General features: G+C 46.6%; 1 protein-coding gene across 1 annotated transcript; it reads right to left on the bottom strand.

The window, feature by feature from the left end:
* Positions 1 to 1362: 1362 nt before the first annotated feature.
* LOC135388688 (uncharacterized) lies at positions 1363 to 24553 on the bottom strand. Its single transcript, XM_064618401.1, has 5 exons — positions 24540 to 24553; positions 24364 to 24442; positions 4489 to 4701; positions 2494 to 2741; positions 1363 to 1978 (listed from the first exon to the last, which is right to left on the bottom strand). The coding sequence occupies exons 3-5, from the start codon at positions 4587 to 4589 to the stop codon at positions 1644 to 1646; spliced, it is 684 nt and encodes a 227-aa protein (XP_064474471.1). The 5' UTR covers positions 4590 to 4701; positions 24364 to 24442; positions 24540 to 24553; the 3' UTR covers positions 1363 to 1643.
* Between the last annotated feature and the right edge of the window lie 1026 nt (positions 24554 to 25579).

The raw sequence follows: 25579 nt of genomic DNA, 5'->3' as shown, positions 1-25579 counted from the left end.
GTAACATTATCTGAGAGATCAATACCGGCGTGTGTTACCTATACTCTAGCCGTTGAATGCTATCTCGCATATCTCTGGGAACAAAGGCTATTCACCTCACAATTATATTTCCTACCATATCGGCATGAGGCTATTGTCTGGAATCGTGTCTGTCCTGTATACAACGTCATGGATATCAACTGATTTCGCTTTTCCTCTAAGGAATGTGAGGACGCTTTCTCATTAAAGATCAGATAGTGGGGACATGGAGTTGTCATGGGACGCGGCGAAAGTGAATGTACCGACCATGCTACCACTATTACGCTGAATGAATACGTGGGACATTTAGTCAAGGAGAAAGCTTGTGTGTTGCGTTCTTTGTGCGTTTTGTGACATTTCAGTGTGTGTGCAATTGCTTTCTGTCGGAAGCACCACCACCACAAATCATCATCATCACCATCCTACTCCTCATTGGCATCATCGTCATAGGAGTTTTTCACCAAAGTAACTGGTGCAAGTGATGTGGAGTTGTGGGCCTCACACTACTGAAGCCAAAGTCTCCATTTTATTTATTCTTAAAACCAACCAACCAACCAACGAAGGAGAAAGTTATTATTGCTCATAGGTATCGATAGATAGAGGACAGGTTGGTCGATTGGAGAAATTGAAAGAAAATGGATAATTGGATAACAGGAAGGGCGGCTATGTGGAATGACAGACCTGCAAACCAGCATTCCTCTCAACGTCACACCATAAAGGCATCCGCAACATCGAAAGCTAACTCAGCTTCTTACACGAGATTTTTTTAAAATGCCAAATTGGCGTCTCCTGGTGTGGTTACACAGACCCTGACCGGTGTGGTACTACAAACGTAGGTTGAATTACATGAAATTCGTACACGCGGTCATGAAGGCATGCTCATAAAGGCCAAAACGCATGGGGCGTTTTCCCGACGATTTCACGACGCGCGCGCGTGTTCGGCGTGCGTGTGACCTCAGAAAAACCGGTTTCCCAACGCGCGCGGAGGGTGTACGCCGACATCTGTCAACTACAGGTATTCGCGCGCGTCCGGGACACGTTCTCCGAGGAGTGAACAGAGCCATCGCCTACCGTGTGGCAGACAAAGTTGCTTATGAGAAATGAATAAAATTTTGAGACAATCTCCACCATAACTAAATTTACTTCAACATAACAACAGCATCTAGAGCGAATGAGCGCCGAAACCGTAGAAAACAATAACATCAGCACATTCCGACAGACGCTTCCTGTCGACGAATATGGCAACATTCGCACACGTGATGTTTTCGTTTACGCGATCCAAACGCACGCCAGACCCCTATAGATCGTCATGTCGTCCAATTTGTGAAAACTCTCTAGTGGGTCTCCAGAACCACAGAATTGCATATGTTTAATAAAAATCACACAAATGCCTCACGAAGCTTGGGTTAAAACAAAGCAACAGTTCTCCAAGGATCCCACGATCGTCACGCATCACAGTTCGCTATCACGTTCAGTGAGGCACGACTAGCAGTACGAACGGTTCGGCACAGCAATGGTTCCACACGACCACCAGTTCCGTTCACAAAACCAGTGTTGCACCTTGTATCAACGCATGTATCCGTCAAACAACGAAAGTTTCAACGAAAGTCATATCACGTTCCTCCTCAGAACACAACCGGCACCACAAGTTTGACGACGCCAACAGTGATGGTTCCTGCACCTGTCAAAGCGAACTGTGCTAAACCAGGCACAAACAGATGACGACTTCTTTGAAGCACTCGGAAAAAAATAACGTACAACAGTCCACCAGATATGAGACCGTCCAAGACGCCGTGAGCCAAGTTACCCGGTACCCATCGGGTCGCCAAGCCAACTAGTGCACCACACGTTACCAGAAGCGAGAAAATGATGCCAGCTATCACACTGAGGGTGTCGTGAAGGTCAGACGTGTAAAGTAACGTGCCGATGACGAAGGAGGAGAGGTAGCTGACGATGGCAACTGGAAAAAGAAAGATACGTATTCTCAATAAAGGTTATTACACAATTCAAGGAGGTTTCCACGAATGTTTTCTCTCGCTTATAAACACGGAAGACACGAAAAGACCATACGGAATGGTCGAGCTAAGGATTCTGAAAACATGGTTTTAGCTGTTCGTCGTAGACATGTACACGGAGGTACAGAAACACGAATGAACAAGGATAGCGAAGTCCCGTCTCAAGGACAAGCGAAGAACTGCCATTGTCCCGCCTCGTGCTTGTTCCTTCGTCTTTGTGCAGCTCCAGCCCTGGACGTGTCTAGGGTATATCTGATACGATGGAAATTTATGTTCTGAGGCTGGAACACAGAAGAGAGGACAACGCACAAAGCCTCAAGAGGGTAGTCATTGAAAAGGTTAGCCAGCTGCAGGATTCGAAGAATCCAGGAATCCAGAAGATGCGGGTTCGAGTCTTGCAGCCGGCTAACCGTTTCAGTGACGTCCTTCTTTCATATATCTAATAGGCCTGCCTACACACCCTGACTGAAAGCCATCCATGTTTGGTGTGGGGTCGTCTGAATGGCGATAGCGACTCCATCCAGCACCAGATGGATGGCTAAGGACAGCAATACCAGGGCTTCTGCGTAGAACACAGGGTAGGTAAAGGCTACGGGAGTAGGTAGAACGCGGCTGTCGCCACCAGGCGTGCTGGCGGCGACGGAGCCGTATCCGGGCCCGTTGCTTGCCGATCCCCCGACATTGAAGGGCGTGATTTCAGCGGGAGACCTGGTGGATGGAAATACGAAGGCATGACATTAATGCAGTGACTCTATAGACACAAAGACAAACCCGCATCGCAGCTGTATTATTATAAATTAGTTTTTGAAATGCGAATACCACAAACCTGCAGAGGTAGACTTCTATATAGGAGGAGTCTCTCTATGCAGGTTTGCGGTTCCGTACGCGGCCCATATGATTTTTTTTCCTTTGTTGTGGTGTATTTGATTCGACTGATCACCAGATTGTTTCGAATTTTCCCCACAAAGCGAAAGCTGAAAAGCTGAGCTCCATCGGCTTGCTGAGAAACGCAGGGTGACACTATACGGTAGCTTTCCATATCACATCTGCAGAGTTCACAGAATAAGCTTGCTGGCCATGAACGAGAAGCGCTCTTTCCATTGCAGAGACTGCCGACGTCACGATGTGATGGAAAGACGTGGAAACGGCAGAAGGCGCGGACACGTCCTACATCACGATGGGGGAGGACAAGATTGCCCGTTGTACAAGAATATTTTGCGCAAATGTTGTTCTCTGGCGACATTAAAGACTGAGATGGACTGGGCTGCCAGCGGCTAGCCAATCGTGCTCGGGGGTCTTACAGTTTCTGGCGTGCGGTCGGGCCCAGGCTCTACATCACGAGCCTTTCTTAGCACTCCCCTTGGTACACCCAAGAACTTAAAATGAATATAGACTAAAAAATATCATTCATAGCTCGCCAAATCCTCAAGCCTCCGCCAGCTCCGAATATGCTCCGGAGTTTTAGTACATCGGAAGGTTGACATCGGATAACAGCTCCGAAAACATAAGTAAATTTTTCTTTGGAGCGAGTGACGTAAGCTTGGATTTGATAATTTCTTTTATCGTATCGTTTTTGTAGTATATCGTAGTATCTTCCGAATTTTCGATGCACTAGAACTCGCTAGTAACGGCTGCCGGCGATGATGTTCCGCAACCCGGAGAAGGACTCATTCGCAGTGTGTTTACAGAATATCTTGCAAAGAGCAAAAACAGCGAACCCAGTTTTGGGCGCAGATGGCTACTTGGAGAATGATGAACAAGGCTCCAACCACCGTCCGTTGACGGCATCCTTTTCTTCCACGTTAATATTTAGCAGCAAATAAAGAGTGCAGTGTGTGGGAATAACTGTGCGTGAAGTATGTAATCGAACCTGCAAGCCGGATCGTGCCAGAGCATCATCAACAGTATGCATACCAATTTCTATACCAAGTGCGTACTCAACGTAAATAAAGATTTGCCACATAAATTATTACCCCCACTCTCTCAAAAAGAAAGTGAGAGAGAGAGAGAGAGAGCGAAACAGTCAGTAACAGCCTTCTTTAAGACTTTATTTATAAATTGTAAGGAACCACGTCAAACGCACTTCCCGAGTAGATGTGGTCACATCTATCGGTCTGTTCTATCGAGTTGCATAGCTCCATTTCACCATATCGGTTGACAAACTGACATCAACCAACTGAAAATACTACTCGTATGTCCGTCTTCTTCGTTCCAAGAAAACGAACGGTGGACTCACAACGGATTTATCTCGTTTCACGAAACTATACCTTCAACAAAATTTAGCCGAGCAAACTTTCCGAAGCCTCTCAAGGAGAAGCCTTCTACTTTGGGTGATTACTCAAACTGCACTCGATTCCTCGTGACAGTTTGAGTAGCGCTGGGAGCTTGAGCCGCGGTCGAAGCCCCCAGCAATATGCTGCAGCATTAAACATTTGCTCAATCAATCAATGTGTACCCGTCAGTGAAACGTCGCTGGCGCCACATGTAGAGTGCTCGCAGACTTTCTTGAATCAAGAACAAGAATATGAAGCCTAGGCAGAGGAGGGCCTCGCCCATAGGAAAATCAATGTCGAGCTTGCTCAGACGACGGATGGCGTCGGGTAAAAGCTCCAAAAGTACCAAGCCGAAGAGCACACCGCCGCAGAACAGCACCAGGCCCGAGGTGTACCTGAAAGACGAAATGTCAGCGGTTCTTAAGGGCATTTCACAGAGGGTCTTTATGAATAAGGTAATTGAGCATTATATAATTACACGCGACAGCGGTTTTCGTGCTTTAATAACGTTTACGTACTTGAATATTAATTACTTTAATCCGAATTAGGTTAAAAACCTGCCGAGGAGTGCTTTTGTGTGAGAGTGTCACGAATTAGTGCTCCCAATTTCGCTAAAAAAACAAAGGACGGTTATAACTGCTGTAACGCGAATTCCAGCGTCAGCTGTGTGTGGTTTATTTCAATGTAATGACCACTGCTTTGTGGTCGTTGAAGTGGTTGGCGAGAGGAGTGGTGTCTTGCACGAAGTGGGTGTTTTCGATGACGAAGTCTATGCACGATCCGTGTCTGGTTGTGGGTTGGCGGACGTCGGTGAGTAGCGTGAGGTCTACTTGATGGGGCATGTTTTCTAGGAACGCTGCGTTCTTGCCCGCTTAAACGTCCACGTTGAAGTTTCCGACGAGGAGGAGTTTGTTAGTACGGTATAAGGTGTAAGTGCGTAGACCATATAGTCGCGCATCCGTCCCGTCGTGGCGCGAGGCGAGAAGTAACACACAGCTATCACGAGTCCACTGGGCATCTGCACTGCACCAATCTCTCCAATGTGATTTTCACAAACGGACGCTTGGAGTGGTGTAGTGGATACACCGGCGCGCAAGTAAATGGCGACCACGACACAGCGCCGTTGTTGTCGCTGCGGCGCGCCTCGGTGTAGGGAGCCTCCATGGGTTGCTGCGGCTTCTCCGCTTTTCAGGGAGGAGACACCCTTTAGCCGTGCCAACGCCGCCTTTCCTCCTCGCCCTTACGCGGAGCGCGCATTTTGACTCCCAACTTGCTACGCACTGCCCATTGCCGGCTGTGCATTTTGCGCGTTCGAGCGGCCATCCGGCACATATACACGCAAGTGATTGCATTTCTTCGGTGTCTTAGCGCAATTGTACGTTTTGGGAACAAATATCGCAACTCATCCCTCCGGAATTTTAAATCCAGCGTGCAACAAGCGTGTCAGAACTTCCTTTATGACTGCTGGAAATCGGTCGTTCCACGAGTCATTTTCTCGGGTAATACCAGAGTTCCAGAGATTTTTTTCTGCGTGTACCACGTTCGGGTCACAGTTCTTTTGCATCGGAATTTACGCATGAAAGAGCTCCTTTTTTCTCTATTTCTATGAACCACTGCTAGGGCTCAGTTCATCTCCGTATGGTTGGCATGGGGTCGTTGATCTGTCGCCCAAAGAGCTAGGTCGCGAACCAGCGTTCGCTCATGTTTGAGTAGTTCCTAGTTGATTGAGCAAATACATTCGTTGGTGGACGAAGAAAAGCGTGCGTGGAGATCTGCGGAGCGCGTTACTCGCATGATACGTCGTGCAGCGAAATGCCAGGGTGCTGTGTGCCCAAGTGTGCCAATCGCTCTCGGAAAGGTGCGCGTTTGTATCGCTTCCCAGCATCTAAAAAAGCGGAAAAATGTTTCGCTCGCGCAAGTAAGCAGAATGGGAACCAACAAGGAGCTGGTGCGTGTGCGAGGTAAGCAAGCACCTTTGCAGCGCTGCAGCGTGTACCGTGTATTTTGGTAGCTCAGTGGTCATTTACGTTAGAGTAAATTAAATTGCGTTAAATCTCCGCAAGGCCACAACAAGCTCATTGAGCTTCGTGAACACGTATGTGGTGCAATGAATCTTCGGTATATTTCGGGGAGCGTGAGAAATGTGCTACACGTTCTTCGTACAAATGGGAAGAGGCATTCGTCTTTTATTCATAATAACGTGGACAATAATCTTCCGACTTGTAACCAACACAAAGAAGAACTATGTCATGTAATCGTGGGCAAATTTGTACAACTGCGATTAAGGGTGCAGTTTCGACAGGAGCATGTCGGTAAAACAACGTCGTTTTCAAGCACAACGGCAGCTGGCGTTGCACTTGAATGAGATGTTATAATGAAATCTGCTTGCAATTAACATATTTCTGTTGTCTATACACATTCCCATGTTTACTATTGTAATTCGCTGGTCGAGACGCGACCGCGTGTCCAGGTGCAGTGACGAGTTTAGACAAACGTTACAAAGCATTAGCAACATATTTTACAACCCATGACCAGCTCTACTAGCATATATGACAGTTTTGCTACGCTAGTATCCTACATTCTGCTTTTACCCCGTTCCTATCGCGAAAAATCGAGAAAAACGCAACCTCGCCGCTGACGCCCAATGCAATCTGGGAGTCAAGATGCCGGCGCTCGTAGCAGACGACGGAGTTGTCGCCTCCCTGAAAAGGGGACGCACATGGAGGCTCCCTACCTCGGTGCGTATACTTGAAGCAATACACGCGAATTCCAGCGTCTGCGCGCTGCGCGGTGGCGTGATGGCCTCCTCTCGACGCACCCTCACCCAATCCGGGGTTTTCAGCTTTCCTTTCGCGTCGCAGCTTTCGCCGTTTTGTGCAGACCACGCAGTAGCAGTAGGTCTGTACATAACAGCTGCTGCTGTAAAACTAACAGAATAAACAGACAGACAGACAGACAGACGGACGGACGGACCTTGTCGCGGCTCAAATCCCCATTTTTTCTTTATGGCATCACCATCAACAGAATAAAGTAGAAGCAGCGTATAATCACCATAATCATGTTAAGTAAGTAGGTATCTATCTTTTTAGAAAGTTAGATTAACTGTAGAATTACTAGTGATCTCTAACAAAACAGAAAACGCATGTCCCCATGTCGAAAGAAACAAAATTCTGTCTCCTCTCGAAAGTATAATGGGCGTAGAAGGTCGTTGTTGATGTGCAGCGGCAGCGTAGGCCTTGTGGTCCCCAGTTATTCCGCATGGGCCTGGAACCCAATGAAAGGCAACGGAGTGGGAGCGTTCTTGTAATGACTTCAGGGGGCACAGGGTACCTATCACCACTGAGGATAGGGAACCGCAGATTCCCATGTTTTTAATGTACAGAAGAGCGATTTGGAGTCCGTATAAATTACCCATTGTCACAGTTCACAGCCTGCCGCATAGCCGCAATAGCCTGGCTGACATTTCCTTTTATTCCTATTTTCTTTCACTCTATTAAACATACCCCCCCCCCCTCCTGCCGCATATGTAAAGAATAACAGGATAGCATAAAGCTCAGCGGATGATCAGGTGCGGTGACACAGACGACATCCACGTGTAACGGACTCTGACAGAATGGCAAAGGCTGAAGATGAAGTGTCCTTGGTCGATGAGCCATCCGTGTATACAGCGATACTATTGTAATATTGATCCTATAGATGAAGTCAAGGGTAAGTTTCCCAAGGATCACGTCAGGATAGCTCTTTTGTTGTTCTTGAGGCCTTGAGGAGAAACAGAAACCGTCGCGCTCCGTCTAACGTGAAGCTTGCGAATCAGGGGGTGGCGTTTATGATGGGCACATAGGCGCAGATAACTTACTACGAGCTATGTTAAAAGGGACTGTAAAGTGAATGGCAAACCTGTAGAAACTGTCCTTTCCTGAAATCTTGTAACTTTGACGCTACGTAATAGCTCTACTGTACACCGAGCTTTTTTTTTTCGTAATCGAATTTTAAAGATTGCTGTGCTAAGCAAAACTTGAGACCCCCAAGACGCGCCAACCTTAAGGCGACCCACGCGCTATCTGCTGAAAATGCAAGCAAGTAGGCGAACCATCTGGTTAGTCGTCGAAGGTGCACGGTTGGTGCATCCCGGAACACTAGAACGTAAACCAGACATCCGTAGAAATGACGTTAATGCAAGGTTTTGCACACGACAGCGATACCAAGCGAGTTTCACAGCTTTCATCATCATCTGGTCACTCTACCCCCGTCGGGACCCTGGGTAATGGGGGAGGGGCCGAAGATACAGAGACGCGGAGAGAGAGAGAGAGAAAGATCGACAGATGGTGTGCAGATACCTCTCACAGGTTACAACCGCTACAACAGTTGAAACCGAACTTTTCAAGAGTTGCTCTTGTTCTTCAAAACATGTCTAACAGTAAAGTAACATGTCTCAAATGTGTTACGTAGTACTTCAATATCACGAGACATATGTCCGCCAATCCGTAGCCGGCTCCCACTTCGCCCTCGGCGAATTCACGTAGTAGAAGTCATGAAACCACGTAGAAGGCGCATAAATAACGCAGAAGGCCGCCATCGTTCAGTTTCAGGAAGTGTTCAGAATTAATTAGTAAGAAAAGTATGAAGAAGTGAGAGGTGATGAGTTATCTGTGTCATCACACAGACAAGTTCTATATGACGGTATCTTAAAACATGGTGGTTATATTCAACGTTACAGCCCCTTTAATTCACTACGCTCGCACGAAGGTCGCCAGTGTCCATCGCGTTTCCAGCCCGACACCGGAGTCTTCTTCAAATTATAAATTTCGCCATCAGGTGCACCTGCTGAACTATCAACATGAAATGCGCACATAATTAGCAATTTACAAGTTACAGCACGGAACTATGTTGTTTTGCTCTGCCTGAACAGCTATAGCGCCACATGTTTGGCATCATGCACTGCGAGGAACAGCTAAAGAAGATCGGCAGTGCCGTGCGGCTGCTGCACAAACTCCGTTCAATAATTAGTACTTCAAAGATATAAAAGAACCTCACTTCGAAGGAGTTCAAATCTGCTCCTGTGTCACGGGTATTGGAAACTGGACGCTCTCGAATAGTGTAGCTAGGCATGAGATGCGGGGGGTATATGCTTAATAGAAAGAAAAGAGAAAGATGAAATGTCAGCCAGACTGATACCGGCTTGCTATTCCGGGGTTCACAGCAAACCTAACGGTGAAACACGTCATATTATCGTCATCATGTTGGCGTACCTTGGATGTCTCTCTCTGGCGCCGACTCTTATGTGGAGTATGTGCGGTACAGTCCCAAACAGACCATTGCCCAGCAAGAGAAGGATTGGGGAGAAAAGACGTACTTCTTCCATGTTTACTGCACAGCACTTTCCTGCAATATTTTTCGAGAAAAACACAACTTATACCTGATCCGGAGATACGCAGACGTTAGTTACGGTTACGACAAGGTCACTGAAGGCTGGTTTAGAGTCCATCGCCATTCCATTCGCCCATCGCCGCCCGCATTCCGCGCCGACAGCCAGCGTTCACTACGCCATGCTTCCCCATCCTACCGAGGTCATAGTCTGACGCGATTCGGCGCAGCGCAACGAAAACACTACGGGATATTTTCACATTTCAGAATGGGAAAGCAGTCATATCTGCACCCGCTTCCTGAAATCCGACTAAAGACAATCCGTGTTCTCATCGTCTGTACTGTTATGTTTGTAATACGGTTGGTACCCCCAAAGATGAACACTGAATTGTATAAGAAAGACGCACGTCTTCCCAGCTTTTCTCCTTTTGCTCGTCGCTACAGTCCATCCGCAGTTTATTATATAGGCACGGATGTTCTTTCCGGCTTCGATCAAAAGCTCAATGGGCGACGCCATGTTGGGAAATGCGAGTCCACGCCGTGCTCAGCTCGCTGGCAACCGCCAGATGTAGAGCATCGCTCTACTCCCCCGACGGCGGCTGGCGTAGTCGTGCGTTGCCGCCGCTCCGCGCTTCGCCGAGTGTCGTCGCGCTAATAACTCACCGGCGGCGGCTCGCGATGCGCAGCGGTGCGCTGTGCGTCGTTACGCCCCACTCCGTCGGACTCTAAACCAGCCTTAACACTCCTGACGGGCAAAACACATACCAATGAAATGACGGCGCATCAATATATTTTTTTCGAGGCCATTCATACTCCAGGGGCCCTGTTCTTCTCAAAGTATACTTTACGTTGATTACTTTGTGTCTCCTCTGTCATTGGTCGTCACACCTTGGTGGTCACGCCTTCTTCACGTAACGACCAATGACAGGCAAAGACACAAAATAATCGAGGTCGATTACTTTGACGAGAATAGGGCCCCAGCTGTCTGGATCTTACAATTTGCTCGATGGGCCTCGCTTCCGGTTCGTTTTGGAAGACAGACCTGGACCCAATGGGAAATGATCACGTGCCTTTGATAATTTCTTTCACTGGTACGGCGGCAGGTTCTCGCACAGTAAAAGTCACTGGAATGGGCCGTGTTCCAAAAAAGGACAAGGCAGCTAGTACAGAACGCCGCAACTATTAGAGATTTTAACAACACGCTGTCAGCGGGCATGGCTGTAGCGAGTAAAAGGGTCTCGTGCCCTGCCAGGCACAGTAATGTGGATGCAGGGTTTGAAAGGTTACGGGCTATACGGCGTCGGGCAGAGAGAATATTTCGGAGGTCTGGTTGTCTTAGTGATTCTGACGACGTCTGCAGGCTACGGTCGCTAATCCGGAGACATCTCCAGCGGTTGAGCCGGCGGAAATCAAGGTCATTCTGTTCACCATTATCGCCGTACACGCCAACAGGATGTATATGGCATGATCTTAAAAGTTTAAGTTCCCCAGTGGAACAACTGAAGTCCTGCCGGGCTCTCGCAGTTCATCAAGCAACATCGGAGATATTGATTGGGGAAGATCTTTGCAGGCTCCTATCCAAGCCCTCGGAGGCGTCCTCCACTGCCACCCAGAGATCTCCAGCAGAGGACATGTATGGAGCAATAGTGTTTGATAGTGGGGCGGGGTCCCATACAAGGCTATAGCGTCTTTGGGTTCCTCGTCGCGCTCTGCACTCCTTGCCCTTATCAACGATTCTTGGAGAAATGGCGTTGTCCCTGACTCATGGAAGATATCGCAGGTTGTACCAGTATTGAAACCAGGAAAGCCGCCTCGAGTGCTTGCATCATTTCGGCCCATCAGCCTCACGAGTTGCCTGTGCAAGATCATGGAGAGACTTATTCTGAATCGTGTGGACTAGTTCTTGGAATCTCGTCGTCTGCTTCCTTGGGAAATGGCAGGTTTCAGAAGGGCGCGCTGCTCAATGGACAGCATTCTAAACCTAGTCATACACGTCAAAGAAGAAGGGTCACTATGGTGCAGTGCAGTACAGCCATGTCCAGTTGCACGCGTTGGTACGCCGCATGTGATTGAGAGCGACCATACGACTTACGACAGTTGTCAGCAATATGCGTCTGCCGAACTACAGATCGCACCTTCAATGAACATAGCTGTGAACGGAAGCGTGCATTGCTCCAGTTGCAAGATTTAAAAAACAACAAAACACGCTAGAAATGCTAATAGGAAGGACTGTGCACTGTTGTGAAGAAACCTTCTATACAATGACTTCTCGAAGCTCAGAAAAATACTAATGGAACACACTCCAATCCTGACCATTAACCAATTTATTCGACTAAGTCAAGTTGCCCTTGAAACGCCGAAAAGCCCGTAATTCCCGTCATATTTTTTTTGTTGGCCTCCGGTGTATGGCATTTTTGTAACTACGTCTACGGAAATCCAATGTATAAACTGACGTATTGGGGGGGCGCTCCCCCCTCCCGGTTCCGCCACTGGGACCACACTTCAATCCCGGCTCCAAAGTGCCTATTTATTCGACTAAAAGTCAAGTTGCTCTTGAAACTCCTTGAAAATCCGACATACTCTGTAGATAAAATACGCACGCAAATAAAAGTGAGTTGATAACTGGCCACAACTATGCCAATTTCACAAAATATAAAAATTGGCATCTGGGCGATTTCGTCTCAATTCAGGCAAGGCTGTCCACTTGGGTTCTCCGATATTCGTCATTATTTTTTATGTGAAAGCAAATCGTGTGTCATGAACAAGTTGACCAGTCTTTGAGTCCTACACTCTTAAAAATGAACTTCACCGCATAGCACGCTCCTAGCCAACCATCATCTCAAATGATATCGTTATCTGCCTTGATTTGCTGAAAACGGGAGGCGTACACCTTTTTTGTGACAATTATGAACAGCATAAGTGTCACAAAAAAGGCGTACGCCTCCCGTTTTTAACAAATCAGGGCAGATAACGATATCGTTCGAGATGATGGTTGGTTAGGAGCGTGCTATGTGGTGAAGTTCATTTTTAAGAGTGTAGGTGTAGCGGCTGTGAAAGAAAAAAATGCAACGTCAACCAGCGTGAACGACAGCGCGTTCCCAAACTGCGCTCTCCCTGCACTTTAAGAGAAACTCAGTCGCCCCCTATAGGAGCTACACAGTCAATTTTTTTCACATATTCTATGCACAACAGACTGTTACTCTATGCCAAAAAATATTAAAACTTGTGCGTACTTCGTTTTACAAATTATCGCAAAAATGCTACCTAGTGCGATTTTTCTCAATGTTTGCAGCCGGTTTACAAATAAAGTACATATACATCTCGAACAAACAAATTATATAACAAAAGGAAGCTTATTTCTTACTCTTTTAGCGATGCATTTTGTTTATTTATTAATTCTACTGGAGAGGTGTAATGTGTGTTAGAATACACCATGCTTCGGAAAAATGCACCGTATTCGTAAGCCTGTTCTTCAAAAGCACCTGTTCCGATCTTGACTAAAAAAATATCACTTATGCAGTAGCATGTTACCTTTCTAATGGTACACTTTTATGCAGGCTAATAACGGAGAACCGCGCTTACAAAATGAAAAACGACTGCCAGAACCGTGGGTAACTCCGCTCCCGCTACTGCATCGCTGCCGCACAAAAAACACGTGGTACGCGTTTACAGCAAGGCATTTTTATTCTTCTTGGCGTGGCAAAGAAGGTACTTCTAAATTATTTATTTCTTAACAGTTTTACCGGCCTGCTTTTATGCGCTAAGGAGTTGACACTGGTCATGCAAGACATACAATGACATCCAACGTCACGCAAGAAAGGAGCGCCTTTATTCACGGAACGACATTGTCGTGAAAGAAACACACGCGTATCCATGCATTACACACATGAAAATGTACGTATATGGAATATGCGTATAGAGAAACGAGAAGAGACACGCGGACGAGTGAGGTGCATGGAAGTCCGGTTCGGTTGCCTACGTGCGGAAGTGGCAAACAAAGTAGCCTATTTCACATCCAGTGTGTTCCATCTAAGCGTGACAAGAACACACGTCAATGTGACGTAATAATGACCACAGCTGTTTTTGCCAGCAGAATTTTGGGGCTGGAATCACGGTCGAATTTCTTGCACCAGATACGCGATGAACGAATTCCCTGAACTGCCTTTACATTATTCCATTCCTCTTGTTTGGTTTCCCGAAACTCCTTGACTTCACAGGCCAGGAAGTGCAACAGAACTGTTGAACGGCCTTTTTCTGTTAATACGCGGACGAAATCTGCGGGGGCTTGAATTGCGTCAACAACTGGGCAGCGCATGTTGCGCAACGTAGCAGCGTGCTTCAAAGAGCCATCAACACCACCACACGCGTTTTCTTTCGTGTCCAGTTGCAGAAAAGAGCCACTTCAGCAAGATCTTTTTTTTCATCTCATGAAATTGAAATCTATTTTTCAAATGTGCTGCAGCACCATCGAATACGAAGATTACCTGAGAGAACAGAGATAGAGCACCCACCAGAACCCCAGTTATTATTATTTTTTTAATGCAAGCAGCGCGTGCGCTGTATCGTGGGTCATGTCCTCCCTGACCGTGGGGTAGCTCCTCGTAGTCAGCATCGTTGTGGCGACGTAGTGAATATGGAAAGTTTACTCTTTTTTTCACTTGGGTGGTTGCACTTCGCTAGAAAAATTAACCGTGCAGTTTTCTGCGTAGTCACAATGTACCGTTGCTACGGAAAAGATTTCTCGATCCTTATGGCCTTCCTCTGGGTATTGTGCATGTATAGCATGTGCATGTAAAGTGCAATCAACTTCCTTACTTCTTTTAGAAATGCTGCCGCTTTCAATGTCTTCGTAATCAGATATCTGTTGTCTCAACAAGCAAATGTAAATTCATCGTCTCGCTGGATTCGCAGCTTGCTTCTCTCTTGCGCAGTGGTTGATGGTGGTGGTGGTGGTGTGATGTTATAAGGAAGCCTGTTTATCGGCGCTAACTGAAGCCAGGATCATTGGGCATCTCCTGAGATTCATTGTAGAGTTTTTGTCAGACAGAAAGTTCGACGTGTCTCTTAGCGGCCGCATTAGTTCGACAAAATCTTTTCAGCGAGGGGTCCCGCAGGGCAGTGTACTGTCCCCCACGCTATTAAAATTAATCATGGCTGGGATCCACAAACGAATGCGCTCGACACCGTACGCGCCACAACTGACCATATACAAGGAACGAACAAGGAGAAGATTCGCGGCTCAGCCGACGTAGTTCTAAACGCCATCAACGAGGCCTTATCGGAGAGAGGGCTGGAGATATCACCAGAAAAGTCCCAATGTCTTGTCTGCATCCCCCGCAAGGAAACACGTTTTGTAGGGACTTCCCACGTCTAAGCATCAATAACATTCCTGTTCCAATATGTAAAGAATGCAAATACCTTCGTGTCACTATTGACAGCACTTTACGCTGGACGAAGCAGGTGAACGAAACCATTGCTAAAGGGAAGAAATCGCTCAATTTGCTCAGACGAATCAGTGGCAAAGCATGGGGCTGTAATGTACGATCCATGCTCACTCCGCACGGAGCGCCTATTCTATCTCGGATTCTGTATGCGACATCGTACGCTGACCTGTCGCCAACACAATGGCTAAACTTCGAGCGTCTCCATCTGATCGGTATGCGAACAGCGCTTGGTCTACACAGCTTCTCCAGCATTACCTATACCTATCTGGAGTCAAAGGAAAAGCCCGTCAGCATCCCTTCAAAACTCAGAGCGCTCCACTTCATAGACAACGCAACACTTCTCGGCAAGAAACAACTCCTCACCGGTCTTCAAGGCCACCTCACTACGTCCCCATAGGCCGCCTGGCTATGTCGCCCGCCAATTGCCCCCTAAAGTATGACGAATGTATCCCCCGACCTGCTACTCCATGGCGTGAGGTAATGCCGAATATCTCGTTGCTAAGGCTAAGGCTTCCCAGAGCTAAGAAAGAAGGGCTAATCCAGCTCACTGGAAGCCAAGGCAGCTGCTGAGGTCCTAATTAGTGACGCTCACACTCTGGTGTTCACAGACGGCTCCGTTGACGCAGAGTGTAGGAGCGCTACTTCCTCCTTTTATATCCCATCATTAAATGTGGCATGGCAAGGAAAATCAGTTCGATACCCAATATGCTCTACGACGGCTGAGCTTCTGGCAATATTACATGCAGCTGCTGCGGTACAGGTCAAGGGAATCACCAAGGCTGTCATCCTCACGGACTCGCGTAGCGCTCTGCAAATTGTGATGAACCCCACATGCAATAGCATTCTAGCAAGGTGTATCAGAACGTCATGTGCCCAACACAGGACAATCGGTGGAGACATCTCCCTGCAATGGATCCCCTCCCACGTCGGCGTTAGTGACAACGAAAAAGCGGACCGAATTGCTTCTGCTGCACACCACAGCACTAGCCCTAGTTTGCCAATCCCGGGAGACAGCGACAGAAAATTGGTCATCAATGAGATAGTTCTTATGCAGCACCCTGGGATCCGGGACATCCTGGAAAATCATCGACTTCTTCTCCCACTGAAAGGACTTTCCCGCTGTGCACAAACTCTGCTCTTCAGGTTGCGAACAAGAAGCGCTTTCACTAAATCACAATTATTCAAGATTGGCGATCTAGACAACGCAAACTGCATACATTGTCAGCAAATTGAAACTATCGAACATATCCTACTGCATTGCTGTGCATATGCTGCGGTGCGGGAGAAATACCTTGGCCATTGCAGGAATTGTACGGTGGATGATGTCCTACATCCCAGAGGCGCTTTCACGGAAAGATACTCCAAAATTCGCAGCCTCGTCTGCTTTCTCCAGGAATCCGGCCTCGCTCAAAGGCTATGAATACTGCTCGGACTTCTCATCAACTCTGGCAGTGACTGCCCTGGATCGTAACTTTCGGCCGTCATCATTCCTTCATCTGTTATCACACCATATCATCTCATCCTGGCTACAGTCGTGACGCAGCCCACGTTCGTGAGACCAACAACAGCAAGCCGGTTTACGCCACCACCACCACCGTTATAAGGAAGAGGAATGACAGTGGTTGCAGTGGTTGCATTCTTAGAAAAAAAAACACGCATCTGTTGGCTCGTCGCAGAGGAACAGTGCCTCTAATTCGTTGTGCAGATGCGTTGTTCATGGCCGCCACTAGGAGATCGAAATTAGTAATTGGAAATATTCACGGTTTTGAAATCCCCGATCTGGAAATTCCCGTTCTCGAAACAAGGAAAATCAACGAGTGCTCGATTGCTTCGTAAGATGGTATATGCCGTGTTTAAAAACGCGGTATCACTCTTTAACCACCCAAATTCACGGGTTTTCGATGTCTGTCCAAGTCGTTTTAGCGAACGAAAGCCAAATTTTAGCGGCCGTTAGGCTTAGCAGGGCAGACACGACGGAACCACGTTGGTTAGTTTATTATTAGGTTAGTCCAAGTTTGTGGTGTTTGCATAGACGAGTTCCCACATATAGCGCTTCGCTCTATAGGGCTAGAAAATAGCGCTCGAAACCTAGCGCTGTTTTTCCGTTTGCCGTTCTCACATACAACCGAGCACATAGCGCTATCCTGCTGGGGTCACGGAATATCTCTTTGCGACGTGATGCACCGGTGCTGCCGTGATTGCTTACTGTCGGCGTCGGGTATCCGCAGCATCAAGGGGGATGACACTTTCGTGATAGGCAAGCATGAGCGATGGGCAAGAACACGTAAACAAACACAAACACGAAGGCTCAAATTTGAGAAGTTTGTGTTTGTTTACGTGTTCTTGCCCATCGCTCAGGCTTGCCTATCATGGAATTTATCCACCAGCTAGCCTGCATTTACGCCATTCTGTCAATGACACTTTCGATGCTGTGATCGCGATACCACACTATAGTAAGCAAACACCCATGCATTGGCAGATGAAACTCGTGGCCATTTTCACGTCGTCGTCGTCGTCGTCGTGGCATTCCCGTCTTGCTGCTTCGAGTGATCGGAAGCAAAACAAACCCCAGCTTCCGCGACGTCACGGCTGAAAGAAGCTCACGATTGGTTAAAGCAGACTCACCGCTCAATATAGCGCTAGAAAAGTTACCAGCTCCCGTGGCTCAGTGGTTAGCGTGCTGGCCATGTCACGTCGAGACTGGGAGGTACCCGGGTTCGAATCCCGGTGCCGACTGTGCTGTCTGGGGTTTTTCCTGGGTTTTCCTCAGACGCTTTCAGACATATGTCGGCACAGTTCCCTTAGAAGTCGGCCCAGGACGCACATTCCCCCAGGGCGTGAGTCGTGACGTTGCCCACATACGTGAGGCCGACAACGGCAAGCCCTATCACCACCACCACCTAAAAAAGTTGACCGGGGCTCTACTTCGACAAGAGCGGTTTTATAGCGGTTCGTAGCAATGCGAGGAGGAAAATATAGCGCAATTTTCTAGTGCTATGTAGCAAAGCGCTATATGTGGGAACTGGCCCTAAGTTCGCTCTTGGTAGTTTCTCGCGCGCGACTGTGCATTTTATAGTCAAATAACGTTTATTTCCAGTAGTTTATTTTGCAGCCGGGATTTCGATCACTTTATTTCGAGGTACACACCCCTGCGTCGTATGCATCCCCTATCTTGCGACGTATTGGCTTACCTAAAGCGTCCCCAACTTCTTTTTGCTTCCGAGAAACACACGGTTACATTCGCTTTCTTTTGATCAGTGCTGGGTTTCTTAAAGGCGTATAACGTCAATTTCAGAGAGAGAAATGCTCTGGTTGATTTGATCGATAGCTGCATCTGTTTGAACATAGTCTGGGTCCGAGCTACATGCAGGAGGAGATTCCAGAGAAAGGTCACTCACAGCTAACCGGAAGTACCTTGCGCAGTTCTTGCACAGTTCGTATTTGCAGTCTACAGCTTCACTTCGCTCCGAACCCGGATCTCCTTTCGGTGCACTGACGCCCAGGCTTGAAACGGCCACGAACCCGTGTTGCTTGGATATCCTTCTCTTGTGGCGATGCGCATAATCCGCACAATACACACGTTCCGTATACTGTACACGTTTTGTGCCATCACAGCTAAGTAGCACGAAGGATGACCAAAAGGGAGAAAAGCCTTCAAAAATGTCCAGAACTTGCTGAGAGATTCGTGCGTTTACCTACTCAGAAGACAACTGACCAGAAGTTTCAAGCAGTGAACGATTCTGGGCACCAGCAAGGTCATGTTAGTTAGGTCGCATATCCCGCAAAAGGATTTGCCCTGCTATAAAATCTGGCTCCGTCGAGACACGTCCTAATGAAAATGACCTTTCTCAAGGTGCTTCCCCAAATACGAAGTCGATTCCCACATTTTTGCAATGTAGGTATTCACTTTCTCTCATGGAATCTCAAAGCCAACGCAAGTGTAAAGGTGTGATTTTTGTTGCGAAACACATATCGCGTGTTTTTGCGCGGCAGCGATGCAGCTAATACAGCAGCGGGAGCGGAGTTACCCACGATTTCTGGCAGTCATTTTTTTTTTCATTTTGTAAGTGCGGTTTCTGCATTCTTAGCCTGCGTAAAAGTAGCACCATTGGAAAAGTAACATGCTACGACATAAGTGAGATTTTTTTAGTCAAAATCGGAGCAGGTGCTTTTGAAGAACATGCCTACGAATACGGTGCCTTTTTCCGAAACACGGTCTATTCTAACGCATATTACACCTCTCCGGTAGAGTTTATAAGTAAACAAAAAACATCGCTAAAAAGAGCAAAAATAAGCTTCATTTCGACATAAAATTTGTTTGTTCGAAATGTATACTTTATTTGTAGACCAACTGCAAACATTAAGAGAAATCGCACTAGGTAGCATTCTTGCGATAATTTGTAAAACGAAGTACGCACAAGTTTTAATATTTTTTTTTGCACTAAGTAACAGTTTGTTGTGCATAGAGTATAAATGTGGGGGAAAAAAAGACTGTGTAGCTCCTATACGGGACGACTGAGTTTCCTTCAAAGTGCAGGGAGAGCGCAGTTTGGGCACGCGCTGTCGTTCACGCGGGTTGACGTTCCATTTTTTTCTTTTTTTTTTTCTTCACAAACGCTACACCCAGGACTCAACGACTGGTCAACTTGTTCATCACATACGATGTGCTTTCACATATAATGACAAATATCGAAGAACCCAAGTGGACAGCCTTGTCTGAATTGAGATGAAATCGCCCATCTTCATTATGCAAATATGCAAAAGCCAAGAGGGTTCGGTTGTACGTAGAGCTAATTATTAAAATGTCATTTCAAAAATAATAATTAATCGGACTTCTCTCGACTCGTAGATGCGAGCATGACTGTTATGAACCTCATCATCAATCATCTCTAAATCATTAATCAGCAGGGATCCTAGCTTTCCTGGACAAAAATTACATGTACGGTAATATTGGTCCCACGCCGGCATAGTAAACCTGCCCTGTCGCAATACTCCGCGCGAACGGCAACACTGAAACGTTACATCGATGTTTCGTGAAATAAAATATCGCTCCAATATAGTCAGATTATGTATTTTCAGGCTTCGTGTACACCCTCACTTGCGTGTCGAAATGACACACGTCCTCCAAGGCACCAAGCACGATGTTGCGCTATAGTTCACCATAGTTGCGCTCTCGTGTTCTCGCAATTTCTACCGAACGTACTGCTCGCCAACTAGCGGACCCCTGTAGAAGCACTCAATGAATGATAGTAAGAGCAGCCAGCCTATATGTTTCGCGGTGACCCGAAACGATGCCGAAACTTTCCTTCGTATGCGATGGAGTTTCCTGGCTTATAGATCTCAAACAGCTACAGGCACGGCCCTGTTCCGCAGTGCTAAACTACTGCGAAGAAGAAGATTCAATGCCGAGAAGGCAAAGAGAAAAAACATACTAAGGATACTGACCCAGGAGCTGCGTGAACGAAAACAATGCAGAAAGCATTAAACGACTCGCGAATTATGACATTTGTACAATGTCTCGTGGAAGAAGGCGTCAAGAAGCATGCAGGTTGATTCATCGGCAATCTTTCTTTTCTCCGCCATCTTGAGTTTACCTCTTGAGGTGCTGGTCCCGTTCGGAGCAGAACAATGTTTCTAATCTCCGCTCTATGTTTGCCGACTCGAAAACTGTGACTTGAAGCATGGGATATCGCGATCTGAGAAGAGCACGCGAGCTTGTTGGCCAAGGGTCTCCTGAAAAGTACGGGTTGTTTCGCTGCTATATAGAAGCGTAATCGGCATACTCGGAGAATATACTGTTGTTCTGTTGGCGAGACCATGGTTGGCTGCTACAGTCTGCCAGAAACTGCAGCGAAGGGATGGTGAGGGTCCACGGCGAAGTGTGTAGCGTAGCGCTATTCACGTCTTACAATGCGGGCGCGCACGCACACACAAAGTTTCTAAATGCAAAATCCGTTCTTTACCGTGACCGAGCTTAAAACCCGCATTTTCCGCGTGTCTCCGCGACAGATGGAATCCTGCGATCCCTGTTAAGCAGTCAGTCGTCTCCGTGCTTCGATAGGTTTGATGATGCTTGAGGATTTCTCAGATGCTTTCCAAGAAACTTGATACTTCTCGTACTTAAATTCACTCGCGAGGATCAAAATTTATGTTTTAATTCACATTTCCTTTGTCACGAAGAGGACTCTGTTTGCAAAGGCGGTACTCACGCATTTAAATGAATAAGCAAATCTTTAAACCTCATTAAAACCCATTCGACTTAAGCACCGAACCATCAAGAAGCACGCACGCGCCACAAAACATGCCTCAACATTGCCATAAGATTGAAGTCTCCAAGTGCTTTGATGCCAGACACAACGCGTGCGAAATCTCAAAATACCTGCATGTAGATCTGCGTTTGTCATCTTCCATCTCCTCCCACGACAGCACCATATAAATTACCAGCGACCTACTCCCTTCCATCCTGGCGCTCTCACCGCGGTACTAATAACATGTTCCACAACCTCATTATTAAACCTTTTTTAAAAATCCAGCTGCAAGTCAGATGCTAAAAAAAAAAAAAAGGACTTGTTCACACTTCGTACTCACTGCTTCAAGTAGCTGCGTGTGCATCTGCCGGAGGACTTCCGGAGTAATTCGATACTGGAGTTTACTTGACCCGATACCGGGCGCACGGTGACACTAATCGCACCTAAATCTTTGTTGTGTTTTGACCCAAAGCGTGCTTCACTCACCATCTCCCACAAGTCACTGCCGTGCATGTCACATATTCCATGGCTCACCAAACTTGTAGAGCGCCACGATAAGATAAGTCGTTATTAGATAGGCAGCGACCCAGCCCTATAAGTGGTCTGATAACCACACTGGAGAACCAGTCGCGCGAATGTTCTCACTGTGGCCTTTTGTGCCTGTGTCATGCAAATGGAAGCACACACAAGGCACAAACAGTATAAATAAACAGTTACACGTTGTTAAAAATAGACGGAAGGGCGGGCCCTAAACGTTTAATGTTTTCATGTTGGAAGTAAGACCCTTTAATGTCGCGATTCGGACATATGGCACATATTCCCGGCCACTAAATTTCGCGACATCTGGTTCAATCAATCAAACAATCAACTGTGAAGAATAAACTTCGCGATTGCAGTATTGCTAACGAAGTGCAACTTCTTACTCGGAACTCTCCCGTGCCTGTAACATTCACACAACAAGTACACATAATTAAATTGTGCTTATAGAGAACCGGGACAAGGGCGTGACAATGAATTCGCTTCATTTTTGTAGACATAACTCATTTCCTGGTCTACTCCAGCCAGTTTACTTCCTCAAACACTTCTTTGTCTTGATTTGCGTTACACGGTGCGCTGCATGATATCTCAAACAGCACTGCATTAAAAGCTCATATTGTGCTGCTTGGGATGTACTTGGGGTCCGCCAAATATCTTATCAGCGGACCCTTTTATTTTCCTGAGGTTATCTGCCAACACGTATGCACTCGCACTTTCAGTAGCTTGGGGTCAATCAAGGTCAGACTCCGTCGCAAATTTGCTGTTGCACCCCAGTCACACGGACTAATTTAGTGTCACTTTCAACCAGTGACACTTATACTTAGTGCCATTCGTGCGCCGTCACACGGCATCTTCTAGTGACGCTCGGCAGAAAGCACACTCACGATTTAGTGAGTTCCCCAAACTCACCTCTGCGGACCAAGTGCGTAGCCTCGACTGCACGCTTTGAGGTACAGGTGAAAATATTAAGGAAAAGCAAAAGGCCCGGACAGCCATATAAATTTTTAAGGAAGTACGTATTCAGTAAAACTCAGCGTAAAGTGTAACATTGTGCAGAAAGAACACGTAATTACTCTCATTAACAGCCTATGAAACAACAGTCTGGCGATCTGCCCGCGGCCATATTTGTTGCGGTCATGGAGTAACAGGTTTTGGATCTGCTTCTTCCTCACCCCAGTGACTCACTCTGACTTAAGGCTCGTCACAGTCATATAGTTTAGACCAATTTGTTGAATGTTGAAAGAAGATTCCCAAGAAATGTTTCTAAATCAAAGAAAAACATGCTTACAACGGAATGTGGCGCACGCCGGTGAAACACCCCATTTCATCGGCATCATCTATTGCTGTTATTGTGGCGCACGCCTAAACATTTTGCCGACGTTCATTCTCATCTATCGTCATTGCCATCAGCTTAGTGACACTTACTTGAGCAGTGTAGCAAGCATGTAGTGAAAGTGACATTCACTTGGGAGGGGTGCACTTCACGAAAATGACACTGAATTAGCCAGCGTAAATTCGGAGATGCTAGCTGCATAGGCGGTTTCTCATGCGCTTATCGGCCGGAACTAAATTGCGGAAATACACTACGGTAAGGGAAATGAAGGGACAAAAATAATATACATCGCAAGGATTACCCATAGACAATCCTGAAAAGAAATATCAGTCATCATGGAGGCAGTCATCACGAGATATGGTAACAGGGGCCACAAATACCCGAACCGATTTCAGATGATTGAAGGTGAACCGGATTCAAATCACCGATTATCTTCTCTATTCTTGAAAGCTATATGTCGGCACAATTCCCATGAAGTCGGCCCAAGAAGCACCTTTCCACTCGGATACTTTGTTGTCTTTATCGGGGTGGCAATAATGTGTTTATCAATTTTGTATGTATCTTAATTATATATAACTTGTCCTTTTTATAAATTTATCGCGAAAGCTCAGTTAGAGCAACGCCACCATCATCACTTGATGATAATGGTGATGCTGTCAACCAAAATAAATAAATAAAAAGGATAAATAATAAACACATTGTGACATTCTGTGAACTAAATAATGTGATAATTGTCTGTATCGCGCATCTGTTGTTGTGACGCTGTTATGGTTATGCGTACACGTCTAGTTGCTTGCTGTATTTTTATATCTCATCTTATTTCCAGACCATGAGTCCAGAAAAGCATTCCTCGCTGTGTTGCGCTCACCACTATCAACATTATTCAACATTTCACGTCGTTAATTAAGTTTCAAGAGCACACATCATTCAACGATATAACAGGCGAGTACAGACAAGCAGTTTGGAGCGCATATCAACGCAGACACCAGATATGCTCTGAACCAAATCAGTAGTAATATCAAATTGTACACGGAACACACAATGAGACTTGTCAGAAACTAAGACCAGATTTCAGTGTCCCGTCAGAGACCTCACTTCACGGTCACGTCGTAAACAGAAGATGACACTCACTTTTGTTCTGCCGTCGCAACAGCGTCGCTACACGCCAGACGTATTGTTCCAGCTACACATGCTTTCCGCTGCACATGCCCTGTTGTGCAAGAGACCGCATCGGTTGTATTCACTTCTGCTAGACCGACAACTCGGATGCATTTACATGGAGTTACGCAAAGAGAAGGCCAACATACGGGAAAAGCATCGTGTTGTCCGTCGCACGTTCCCACCTTTCTATTTCTAGCGATCGGCCTGCAACAGGAAACAAAAAAACACGCCTCCCTTCTGCGTCTTCCCCAAGGTCTCTGCTCCACTCCGCTCAGACGAGATGGAGAGGGTGAAAGACGACAGGACGGCGTAATATTGCGTCGAAGTGATCATCATATGTGTTCGAGTTCAAAGCAATCTCGGTGTTGTTCATTGTTACACATTCTGCGGTTAAATGATGTTTGTGTACTGTAACGGGGAAAATTCAGAGAAGAATAAATAAATTTTGCTAAAGTGGATTGTTTTTTTTTATTTCGTGTTAGCGCCGCGAAGCTACTGAGGCTATGAGCGGCGGACAGTTGTGGACCGGCGGCGAGAGGACATCTGGAAGGGGTGTGGGACAACGGTGTCCTGGGCCGGCTTTGTGGGGAACTGTACCGACATTCGACTGGAAAGACTGGCGGAAAACCTCAGACAGCACTGCCGGTGGTAAGTTTCGAAGCGCCGAAGAGAGAGAGAGAGAAAAGAAGAACTATCATTCCTGGGAACGCGAAAGGTGCACATGAACACAGGGGGGTTGCATTGACTTTTCCACTATAGAATAACGTTCTTATCGTAGCTGTTTTCTCTCTCTCTCTCTCTCTTTGTCTCAGCCATGACACTCAGCTATTGGCAGGAGTAGCAGATAAACCCGTTTCCCCTTCCCCCTTTCTTTCCTTTTTTTTCGGAATAGCAAGCCGGCTCTTTGCCTGGCTAACCTTTCCTTTCTTTTTTTCTTAATAAACATATAACCCTTCCCTCTGTTTCTCTTTCTTTCTTTTCCTAATGTTTTCTTTTTAAATGTTTATTTTGAGTTTATTTCTCTTCTTCTGTTTTTTCTTTTTTGTGTGTGGAATAGCAAGCCGGCATCAGCCCGGCTGACACTTTCTCTTTCCTTTCTATTAAACATATACCCCTCCCTGTTTATTTACGAGGCAACTGAGCAACTTCTGAAATATATGGCATCCGTTGAGGGCAATGCCTCGTG

The sequence above is a fragment of the Ornithodoros turicata genome, chromosome 3, assembly GCF_037126465.1.
Source record: "Ornithodoros turicata isolate Travis chromosome 3, ASM3712646v1, whole genome shotgun sequence".
Lineage (NCBI taxonomy): Eukaryota > Metazoa > Arthropoda > Arachnida > Ixodida > Argasidae > Ornithodoros > Ornithodoros turicata.
Note: the sequence above shows the minus strand (reverse complement) of the source record. Positions and strands in the feature narration are given on the sequence as shown.